This window comes from Ranitomeya variabilis, chromosome 1 (assembly GCF_051348905.1).
Source record: "Ranitomeya variabilis isolate aRanVar5 chromosome 1, aRanVar5.hap1, whole genome shotgun sequence".
Lineage (NCBI taxonomy): Eukaryota > Metazoa > Chordata > Amphibia > Anura > Dendrobatidae > Ranitomeya > Ranitomeya variabilis.
The window spans coordinates 660,864,753-660,877,051 of NC_135232.1; the positions used below are offsets into that span (position 1 = coordinate 660,864,753).

General features: G+C 44.2%; 1 protein-coding gene across 2 annotated transcripts in view; it reads left to right on the forward strand.

The window, feature by feature from the left end:
* Positions 1 to 1,405: 1,405 nt before the first annotated feature.
* SLC39A9 (solute carrier family 39 member 9) overlaps positions 1,406 to 12,299 on the forward strand; it is a 30,418-nt gene continuing 19,524 nt past the window's right edge. The window contains exons 1-2 of one of the 2 annotated variants that reach the window (XM_077263298.1): positions 1,406 to 1,718; positions 6,204 to 6,326. In XM_077263298.1, coding sequence (XP_077119413.1) covers positions 6,231 to 6,326 — 96 coding nt within the window. In that variant the 5' untranslated portion in view covers positions 1,406 to 1,718; positions 6,204 to 6,230. Of the gene's footprint in view, positions 1,742 to 6,203; positions 6,327 to 12,299 lie in introns of both variants that reach the window. The other variant, XM_077263308.1, reaches the window with a different exon arrangement.

The following is a 12,299-nucleotide window of genomic DNA, read 5'->3' on the forward strand; positions in this document are numbered from 1 at the left end:
GCGCATGCGCGGTCGGAAATGGCGGACCGTCGGCACAAAAAAAGTTACATGTAGCGTTTTTTTGGGCCGACTGTCCGCCAAAACACGACGCATCCGTCGCACGACGGATGCGACATGTGGCAATCCGTCACAAGGCAAGTCAATGGAGAAAAAACGCATCCTGCAAGCACTTTTGCAGGATGCGTTTTTTCTTCAAAACGACGCATCACGACGGAGGCCAAACGACGCTAGTGTGAAAGTAGCCTAACACTGACCTACAAAGCCATCCACAACCTGTCCCCTCCCTATATCTCTGAACTATTCTCCCACTATCTTCCCTCATGTAATATTCGATCCTCCCAAGACCTCCTACTCTCCTCCACAGTAATTCGTTCCTCACACAACCGCCTCCAAGACTTCTCCCGAATATCCCCCATCCTCTGGAATTCCATACCTCAACACATCCGATTATCCACCACCCTGAGATCCTTCAGACGGAACCTGAAAACCCATCTCTTCAGGAAAGCCTACAGCCTGCAATAACCATTCTGCCGCCTCACCAACCACCCGAGCTGCCGCCACGTCACCAACCACCCGAGCTGCCAGCACGTCACCAACCACCCGAGCTGCCAGCACGTCACCAACCACCCAAGCTGCCGCCACGTCACCAACCACCAGAGCTGCCGCCACGTCACCAACCACCAGAGCTGCCGCCACGTCACCAACCACCAGAGCTGCCGCCACGTCACCAACCACCAGAGCTGCCGCCACGTCACCAACCACCCGAGCTGCCAGCACGTCACCAACCACTAGAGCTGCCGCCTCACCACCACCAGAGCTGCCGCCACGTCACCAACCACCAGAGCTGCCGCCACGTCACCAACCACCAGAGCTGCCGCCACGTCACCAACCACCAGAGCTGCCGCCACGTCACCAACCACCCGAGCTGCCAGCACGTCACCAACCACTAGAGCTGCCGCCTCACCACCACCAGAGCTGCAGCGTCACCACCACCAGAGCTGCTGCACCCCCGACCTCCTGTCTCTTCTCCATTATCCCGTAGAATGTAAGTCTGTAAGGACAGGGTCCTCTCCCCTCTGTACCACTCTGTCATTGTAAATTTGTTTACTGTTAACACTATCTATAACCCTGTATGTAACCCCTTTCTCATGTACAGCACCATGGAATTAACGGTGCTATATAAATAATAACAACAAAGTCTATATACTATAAATACGTAGACATACTATATCTATAGTATAAATATGTGTATATATGGGGCACAAGTGACAATGCAAGCGCTGCTACTGACGACAACAGCCAATCAGACTCCAGCTTTCATGCCTTCCGCTCAGGTTATAAAATCAAAGACGCGTTCTGATTGGTTGCTACGGGCAACAACTTCCCTTTCAGCCAGAGTTCATCTGCCGGTGATATAGACCCGTGCACGGTCACCGTGAGAGCACGGCACAGACACAACACGTGTGCGATACTATTCTCAGCAGCGGTCTGACTTTTACTGACGGATAATAAACCGGTGACGTCAGCAAGCACGTGACCCGGAAGTACTGCGAGTAGTGACACCATGGCAGCTAGAGGCCCCGAGGTACAAAGATGGCGGCCTGTGCGTGTGTTACCTGCTGAGGCCTGTTGTCAGCAGCTGTGATCGGGATTGTCGCCGCAAATACATCGTGAAACCCTTCTAGGACAGGACAGATCGGCCGAGATCCGGGATACAAGTGAGATTCCTCCTTCCGCCGTTGTGCGTTATCATTCCGTTAGCTCAGCCCACTGCCTGCCACTGGGAAAGCTGGGTGACTGCTCTCATGTGGGCAGTAATGGGATGTCAGCCATCATGGGGGGCAGGACAGATACATTGACACCAGGCAGGTGTAGCCAGAAACGCTGCAGTCAGTCACTGACAGCGGCACTACAGCGATGAGATCCTCCAGGGGGCGGGGGTTGCTTATACAGTATCCATCGCCTTCTTGTGATGCAACTGTGGGGGTCCAGATGGGATCCCATGGCAGCGAGGGGCTTATTGGAGCCCCCTGTCACCGCCATCTTGGCGCTACCTCTAAGTCCATGGTCAGGGGTCTTCAGAGACCCTTAATTTCACCTTATATAGTGATGTATTGTGCAGGAGGGAAAATGGATTTAGAGAAAAATATAAAAAAGTCAATAAATAAAATAAAAAAACAAAATGTAGGTCACCTCACTTTTAAAATAACAAAATAAGCATATTTGGCATCCGGGCCATCAGATTCTAAATGTAAGAAATATAGAGAAATGACACTACAGAAATATAAACGCTAGAACTGTAATTTTTTGTTTTTGGTCTCTATATCGAATATATAAAGCTGAATGTGTGTATGTATGTATGTATGTATGTATGTATGTATGTGTGTATGTCAGGGATTGGCATCTGCACCGTCGCAGCTACAGCCACAAAATTTTGCACAGTCACATGTCTGGACCCCGAGAGTGTCATAGGCTATGTTGTGAGGCGAAATTTTAACCCTGCGCTTTCCAATTCACCAAACAATTTTGCCCCTATCTACATAATGGGGGAAAAAGTGAAAGGAAAAGTGTTGGAGGCAAATTGACAGCTGCCAGATGTGAACAAGGGGGACTTAAAGAATGAGAGCGATGGCGCCAAAGAGTATATACCATACAGTTGCTAAGGTGGGGCCCCGACATGGGATAATCACCACACCACCACGGGGATATGAACACACACACAAAATGCGCCACACACTACCACGTGCTTGAACACATATGCCACCCTCAGCGCACATTTCACCACACATACACCAACCTCGCCACATAAAAGTCGAAACACAAAAGTCGCCACTCAAAACACACCACACATAAAACTCGCCACGCGCAAAACTCACCATGCGCAAAACTTGCTGCACACAACTTGCTACACTAACCTGTCACATGCAACTTTACACACAAAAAGTTGCTACACGCATGTCACCACACAAAACTTGACACATGAAACTCGCCCTAAAGCACACTCAAGTCTGCTATAATCCTTCAAAAATAAAAATCTGATTAATAAGCAGACAAACTACAAGAGCAACAAATGTACCATATAGGAAATACGGCAGCTGTCAGTCACATGACCTGTCTATTATGTGTATGTGTGAGCTAATATATACTGCCAGGGGGGAGGGCTTCCTGTTGGCTGGGGATTTATCAGGCTGCCAATTTAGCTTACAAATACTGAGGTAAAAATACTGAGCAAATAACGTGTGAACGAGGTCTAATACAGGAAGAGATGACATACAGGTACATACTATATACAGGGGAGATGACACACAAGTATATACTATATACAGGAGCAGATGATATACAGGTGTATACTATATATAGGAGGAGATGACATACAGGTATATACTATATACAGGAGGAGATGACACAGGTATATACTATATACAGGAGGAGATGACACAGGTATATACTATATAAAACAGGAGATGACACATAGGTATATAGAGGAGGAGATGACATACAGCAGGTATATACTATATTCAGGAGTAGATGACACAGGTATATACTATATACAGGGTAGATGATATACAGGTATATACTATATACAGGAGGAGATGACATACAGGTACTTACATACTATATACAGTGCCTAAAAGTAGTATTAAACCCCCTGCAGATTTAGCAGGTTTAATAAGATGCAAATAAGTTAGAGACTTCAAACAAGAGCAGGATTTATTAACAGATGCATAAATCTTACAAACCAAAAAGTTTTGTTGCTCAGTTAAATTTTTATAAATTTTAAACATAAAAGTGTGGGTCAATTATTATTCAACCCCTAGGTTTAATATTTTGTGGAATAACCTTTGTTTGCAATTACAGCTAATAATCGTCTTTTATAAGACCTGATCAGGCAGGCACAGGTCTCTGGAGTTATCTTGGCCCACTCCTCCATGCAGATCTTCTCCAAGTTATCTAGGTTCTTTGGGTGTCTCATGTGGACTTTAATCTTGAGCTCCTTCCACAAGTTTTCAATTGTGTTAAGGTCAGGAGACTGACTAGGCCACTGCAACACCTTGATTTTTTTGCCTCTTGAACCAGGCCTTGGTTTTCTTGGCTGTGTGCTTTGGGTCGTTGTCTTGTTGGAAGATGAAATGACGACCCATCTTAAGATCCTTGATGGAGGAGCGGAGGTTCTTGGCCAACATCTCCAGGTAGGCCGTGCTATCCATCTTCCCATGGATGCGGACCAGATGGCCAGGCCCCTTGGCTGAGAAACAGCCCCACAGCATGATGCTGCCACCACCATGCTTGACTGTAGGGATGGTATTCTTGGGGTCGTATGCAGTGCCATCCAGTCTCCAAACGTCACGTGTGTGGTTGGCACCAAAGATCTCGATCTTGGTCTCATCAGACCAGAGAACCTTGAACCAGTCAGTCTCAGAGTCCTCCAAGTGATCATGAGCAAACTGTAGACGAGCCTTGACATGACACTTTGAAAGTAAAGGTACCTTACGGGCTCGTCTGGAACGGAGACCATTGCGGTGGAGTACGTTACTTATGGTATTGACTGAAACCAATGTCCCCACTGCCATGAGATCTTCCCGGAGCTCCTTCCTTGTTGTCCTTGGGTTAGCCTTGACTCTTCGGACAAGCCTGGCCTCGGCACGGGAGGAAACTTTCAAAGGCTGTCCAGGCCATGGAAGGCTAAGGAGGAGATGACATACAGGTATATACTATATACAGAAGAGATGACATACAGGTATATGCTATATACAGGAGCAGATTACACACAGGTATATACTATATAAAGGAGGAGATGACTTACAGGTATATACAATATACAGGAGGAGACGACATACAGCAGGTATATACTATATACAGGAGATGACATACAGGTGTATAAAATTATATATATTTCCATTTTCAGAAACTTTTTCATTTTCACTTTCACCTCGCACCTCTCATTTTCACCTCAGTATATACATGCTTGTTATATATATAACAAGCATGTATATACTGAGGTGAAAATGAGAGGTGCGAGGTGAAAATGAAAAAATTTCTGAAAATGGAAATTCCTCTAATGTAGGAATGTCCTAGCTCAACCCTGGACTACCTATGTGGCTACATACCTGCATCTATAACCGTGCCCCACTTTGCATGACCCAAAGCAACTACAGTGGCCGGCTACAAGGTCTCTACCCACTGCATTCACATTACATTGTTACCTGTTCCACATCATGCTGCACCGTTATTGGGAAATCCGTTTTGCAGAGTCTTAGATATTGTAAGTTGAAGAATGTCAGAATTTGCTATTGTCTTCCCAATACATTAAATGTTTTCAAATCTAAGCAGGCGAGTTTGAATATACAGTTTACTTGATGTTTAGCAAAAAACACAAGACTTCGGGGTCAGATCCATCTTGTGTCTTGTAGTCTGTAACCATGGACAATCGGTCTGCATAAGGGAGAAAAGCACAAACATAAGGGCTCTTTCACAGTGCACGATCTGGTGGAGCGTCTCACGACCTGAGCATGATGGCCTCCTAGAAATATATGAAGCTGTTACACTCTGGGTCAGGAGACGCGTGGCCAGTCCGTGCATTGCGATCCGAGATTCGACCGATGATCATGGACGTCAGAAAGAGCTCTAAGGGCTCGTCCACATGTCAGTTCTTTTGACGTACGAGAAAAACAGTCTGAGTGTCATGAGCGTTTGGTCAGTTTCATCGTTTTTTTTTCACTGATAAGAAAAAAAAAAGTTTCTCCACCTTCTCCTATAGATCAGTCAGTGAAAATCGGACAGCACACCAATGTCATCCAAATGCTGTTACGTTGCTTCATGGACCCATAGACTTGCATTGCCTATTTTGATCTGAAACTCAGATCAGTATTGAACATGTCTCTGAAATATTGCACAGACCACTCAGTCCGAGGTAAAAATCAGGCATGTGAATAACCCCATAGACTGTCATAGGTATGAGTGGTATCCATGGGGAAAAAAAACCAGCACTTGTACATGTAAAACGTACGTGTGAATGAGCCCTACGATTGTTTTCTTTTTTTAATTAATAATATTTAAGTTTCATTATTTATTATTATTATTACTACTATAAAATGTTATTAGCAAAGTTTTGGTGCCAGTCTTGTAGATGTCTCTGCTCTGACAAATGAGATGTTAGTATGTTTCTCATGATAAAATACTTTTTTTTGCTCTTTCTTTTGCAGAGTGGAGCCTGAACCCTTACAGCAGTGATGGATGACTTCAGCTCTATCAGCCTGCTGTCGCTGGCTATGCTGGTGGGCTGTTATGTATCCGGGATAATCCCACTAGCAGTTAATTTTTCAGAGGTAAGGACGATCACTGTTATTTCCAGCACATCAGTATTAGTACACAAGCTTAATTCCCGTTTTTATTTGAACTAATGAAAGCAATTTATTAATAAAGGCCACGTGTCATCAAAATATTACATGTTTTTTAGTCAGGTATTTCCGGAAATATAAATAAATAAAAATATATATATATATATATATATATATATATATATATATATATATATATATATATATATATATATATATATATATATATATATATATATATATATATATATATATATATATAATTTTTTTTTTTTTTTTTTTATTATTTGTTGCAATAGCCTCCAGTGCATATAATAGGCTGCTGTCTCCTGCTATGTGCAGCTCGCCAGTCTACTTTGCTGTGTAGATTGGGACAGAAGAGGTTGGAGGTTTAATAACTAGAGATGGGCCAACCTGAACAGTAAAATTAGTGGTCCGTATAGAACACCTATTGTTCGGGCATGGACCCCCGAACACAGACTTCTCCAGGAAGTCCATGTTACTGTTCGGGTTCAGCACCCGAACATTGGGTGTTTCACACACTATCTGCGTGACAGCACGATAAACACCAACAGCTCTGATCGGCAGTAAGATTATTACCACCGGTCAGAGCGACAGCAGCTGGGAACGGAAGTAAAAAGTTTCTCTGGTCAGAGAGGTGTCGGTTGATTAAAGAGTACTACTCCCATCAGCCTGCACCTGCTTCCACTAATAACAGCAAGAGCAGGCGCCACTGATAAGAGTACTTATCAGCCTGCGTTATAAATAAAAAAAAAAAAAAAAAAAAAATGGCATGGGTTACCCCTCTGTTTTTGATAACCAGCATGGCAAAACTGACAGCTGCTTTCTTCAACCCCCAGCTGTCATCTTTATCATGGTTGCTTATCCAGAATAGAGGGGTCCCACGGCATTTTTTTTCTTTAAATAGTGCAGGGCCCCCCCCATTTTTGACAACCAGCCAAGCTAAAGCAGACAGCTGGGGGCTGGTATTCTCGGGCTGGTAAGACGCCTCTCCATTACTAACCCCATAGCCATATTGTACACACAGCCAGAAAAGAGTCCTCTTATTTTAAATAAAAATACGAACCGTTTTACTTTATTTAAAAATAAAAAAAAAGTTATACTCACTTTACACCCATTCCATTGAAGCCCTTGTTCCCTGTAAGAGAAAAGAAAAAACATTGATATCCCTCACCTGTCCGAAATACTGTCCCACACCGTAATCCTTTTCTGAGATAAGTGGTTTTCAACCTGGACGGTTCAAGATGTGACTGTCCAGGCTGAAAATCACATGAGAATGAGCTGCTGCAAGCGGAGCATCAGTGACTAACGGTGACGTCATCAAGGTTACTCCAGGAGACTGCGTTCCCACATTTCGCTGTGAGCCAGGCCGATGAACTGCGGTGACCTCTGTGAGATGACCGTTATCACCGTGAGAAAAAGTCTCATGGTGCAGCGCTTAGCTCAGTGAGTCACAGCAGTTCACAGTGAGAAATTTCTCGACATTAACCCCCATCTTTCATGACAGATGATGACTGTTATTCAGTCATCGTCTGCCTCTATCAGCCGTATGTGTAGCGGAGCTACACCTGTGGCTGTTAACTTGTTAAATGCCACTGTTAATGCACTTCAGGAGGGTGGCGTGCCATTCCATGCAGCCATTGGCACTTCTGGGATGCTGTTGCAAGGTGTCAATTGGTTGCCATTATTGCCGGGATTCTGCACAGGGCACAAAACATAAGCCCTCATACAGTCCATCGACTAAAAATGTAAAATATTACAGGTTTTGGAAATTGTAAGTATAAAAAACAAACTACGTATGTTTGGTATCTACATACTTGTACTGACTTGGGGAGTCATACTGCAAAGTCAGTTTTATTGTATAGAGTCCATCAGACATCCATTGCTGCTAGTGTACATAATCTCCACCATTCTCTTTAGGGATTGGATTAGAACATCCAGAAGATGTGAAGATGATATCTGCAAAGTCAGTTATTTTTCTTTTTTTTGTATAACAAACCTAGAAGGAACCTGTCACCAGTTTTGTGACATAGCAGCTAAAAATATCACCTTATTCAGCGTCTGCGCTGCATTCCCTAAACCCTTATAAACCCCTGATTCCCCCTGTATAACTCCGAAAAAAACATTTTTAATTTCTCCCATGCTGTATTTTAATCTCACTCCGGTCTGATGGACGTGGTTTCGGGCCTCTCCATACCTCCCATCGGCTGTTTCTTGCCGTCCTACTTCATGGATGATACCTCTTGCGTCATCCACATCACCGTGCGACATCTCGCGCCTGCTCAGAAATATTACGTTTCGCACCTGTGCAGTATGCTTTGCCCAACTGCGGGCAAAGCCGAAAAACAGAAGTGTCATGCGCCGGCACACATACTTCTAGCTCATGTACCAGAACTACGTTTGCCAGCGCATGCAAACTTCTGTTTTTTGGCTTTGCCCGCAGTTGGGCAAAGCATACTACACAGGTGCGAAACATAATATTTCTGACCAGGTGCGATATGTCGCATGGCAATATGGATCGTCATCTGTGTCAGGAGGATGGCAAGCAGAACCTGGGAGGAGGGATGCAGAGGCCCAAAACCACCCCGAACGGACCGGACTGAGAAGATTACCATACAGCGCCGGAGAAATTAAAATAGGTTTTTGGGAGTATACAAGGGGAGTCAGGGGTTATATAAGAATTTAGAGAGTGCAGCGCAGATGCTGAGTAAGGGGATAGCAGCTAAAAATATTTCACAAAACTGGTGACAGGTTCCCTTTAACCCCTTAGTGGCCGGGCCCATTTAAAAAAAAATTTGACATGTCACTTTATGTAGTAAAAACTCTGGCGTGCTCCAACATATCCCATTGATTTTGAGATTGTTTTTTTCGTGATACGTTCTACTTTGTGATAATGATACATTTAAGTTGGTATGTTTTGTAAATAAAAAATATCAGAAATTTGACAAATTAAAATAATTAGCAATTTTCAAACTTTTAATGATTGTCCCTTTTTAATCCAGACAGTCACATCACACAAAAACATTAACCCCTTCGCGACATGCGCCATACTAGTACTGCGCTGCCGGCACTGCATTAGTGCCAGCCGCAGTACTAGTACGGCGCCCCGATCACCGCGGTCTCGCGCTGAGCGCCGCGGTGATCGGGTGCGGGTGTCAGCTGTATATGACAGCTGACACCCCGCAGCAATGCCCACGATCGGCGCTGTCGCCGATCGCGGGCATTTAACCCCTCTGATGCCGCTGTCAATAGTGACAGCGGCATAGAGGGGGATCGCGCAGGGACGGGGGCTCCCTGCGCTCTCCCACCGGAGCAACGCGATGAGATCGCACTGCTCCGGTGACCTGGAAGGAGTCCCCAGATCCAAGATGGCCGCGGGACTCCTTCCGGGTCATGAGATGACCCTGCTTGCTGGCGTCTGCTGAGAATTCCTCATAGCAGGCGCCGGCAAGCCTCTGCAATGTGCCTGTCACATCGGTGATCTGACAGAGTGCTGTGCACACTGTCAGATCACCGATCTGTGATGTCCCCCCCCCCTGGGACAAAGTAAAAAAGTAAAAAAAAAAATTTTCCACATGTGTAAAAAATAAAAATAAAAAAAAATTCCTAAATAAAGAAGAAAAAAAAAAAAATTCCCATAAATACATTTCTTTATCTAAATAAAAAAAAAAATCACACAATAAAAGTACACATATTTAGTATCGCCGCGTCCGAAACGACCCCACCTATAAAACTATATCACTAGTTAACCCCTTCAGTGAACACCGTAAAAAAAAAAAAAAAGAGGCAAAAAACAACGCTTTATTCTCATACCGCCAAACAAAAAGTGGAATAACACGCGATCAAAAAGACGGATATAAATAACCATGGTACCGCTGAAAACGTCATCTTGTCCCGCAAAAAAAAGCCGCCATACAGCATCATCAGCAGAAAAATAAAAAAAGTTATAGTCCTCAGAATAAAGCGATGCAAAAACAATTATTTTTTTTATATAAAATAGTTTTTATTGTGTAAAAGCGCCAAAACATAAAAAAATTACATAAATGAGGTATCGCTGTAATCGTACTGACCCGAAGAATAAAACTGCTTTATCCTTTTTACCAAACGCGGAACGGTATAAACGCCCCCCCCTAAAAGAATTTCAGGAATTGCTGGTTTTTGTTCATTCCGCCTCCCAAAAATCGGAATAAAAAGCCATCAAAAAATGTCATGTACCCGAAAATGGTACCAATAAAAATGTCAACTTGTCCTGCAAAAAACAAGATCTCACATGACTCTGTGGACCAAAATATGGAAAAATTATAGCTCTCAAAATGCGGTGATGCAAAAACTATTTTTTGCAATAAAAAGCGTCTTTTAGTGTGTGATGGCTGCCAACCATAAAAATCCGCCCAAAAAACGCTATAAAAGTGAATCAAATCCCCCTTCATCACCCCCTTAGTTAGGGAAAAATAATAAAATTTAAAAAAATATATTTATTTCCATTTTCCCGTTAGGCTACTTTCACACTAGCGTCGGTACGGGGCCGTCGCGCTGCGTCGGCCCGACGTACCGACGCATACTGTGCAAGCGCCGCACAACGGGGGCAGCGGATGCTGTTTTTCCACGCATCCGCTGCCCCATTGTGAGGTGCGGGGAGATGAGAGCGGAGTTCCAGCCGCGCATGCGCGGTCGGAAATGGTGGACCGTCGGCACAAAAAAAAGTTACATGTAACGTTCTTTGCTGCCGGCGGTCCGCCACAACACGACGCAACCGTCGCACGACGCTTGCGACGTGTGTCAATACGTCGCTAATGTTAGTCTATGGGGAAAAAACGCATCCTGCAGATGACTTTGCAGGATGCGTTTTTTCACCAAAACGACGCATTGTGACGTATGCAAAAAAACGCTAGTGTGAAAGTAGCGCTAGGGTTAGGGTTGGGGTTAGGGCTAGGGTTAGGGCTGGGGTTAGGGTTGGGGTTAGGGTTTCAGTTAGAATTGGGGAGTTTTCACTGTTTAGGCACATCAGGGGCTCTCCAAACGCGACATGGCGTCCGATCTCAACGCGTTTGTTTGCGTTAAAAACGCATGCGTTTTTATAGAAAAAAAACAGAACACACACTGAAAAGTCACCCACCACCATCAAGGTGATAAAGGGATCCTAACCCTACCCCTAAACTCACCCCTAACCATTTAATGAACATTTTCTGACAGTCATAGTGCCACGTCTTTCAGTGCCACGTCTTTCAGTGCCACGTCTTTCAGTGCCACGTCTTTCAGTGCCACGTCTTTCAGTGCCACGTCTTTCAGTGCCACGATATTTCAGTGAAATACGTGGCACTGAAATATCGTGGCATTTACGTGAAATACGTGGCACTTATATACGTGGCACTTATATACGTGGCACTTATATACGTGGCACTTATATACGTGGCACTTATATACGTGGCCACTGAAATATCGTGGCACTTATATACGTATATAAACGTATTTCAGTGCCACGTATTTCAGTGCCACGTATTTCAGGTTAGGGGTAGGGTTAGGGTTTTTTGTTTTTTTTTCTTGTTTTCTTGTGTTTTTCTATAAAAACGCATGCATTTTACCGCGTTTACGTGCGTTTTTTTCACACATGCGTTTTTTTAAAAAACGCATGCAGATAAAAACGCAAGTGTGAAACCAGCCTTACCCTTGGGAAAATAAAAACATGGGGGCTAAAATATAATTTTCGTGGAAAAAAATATATTTTTTATTTTCGCGGCTCTGCGTTATAAACTGTAGTGAAGCACTTGGGGGTTCAAAGTTCTCACAACACATCTAGATAAGTTCCGTGGGGGGTCTAGTTTCCAATATGGGGTCACTTGTGGGGGGTTTCTACTGTTTAGGTACATCAGGGGCTCTGCAAATGCAACATGACACCTGCAGACCAATCCATCTAAGTCTGCATTTCAAACGGCGCTCCTT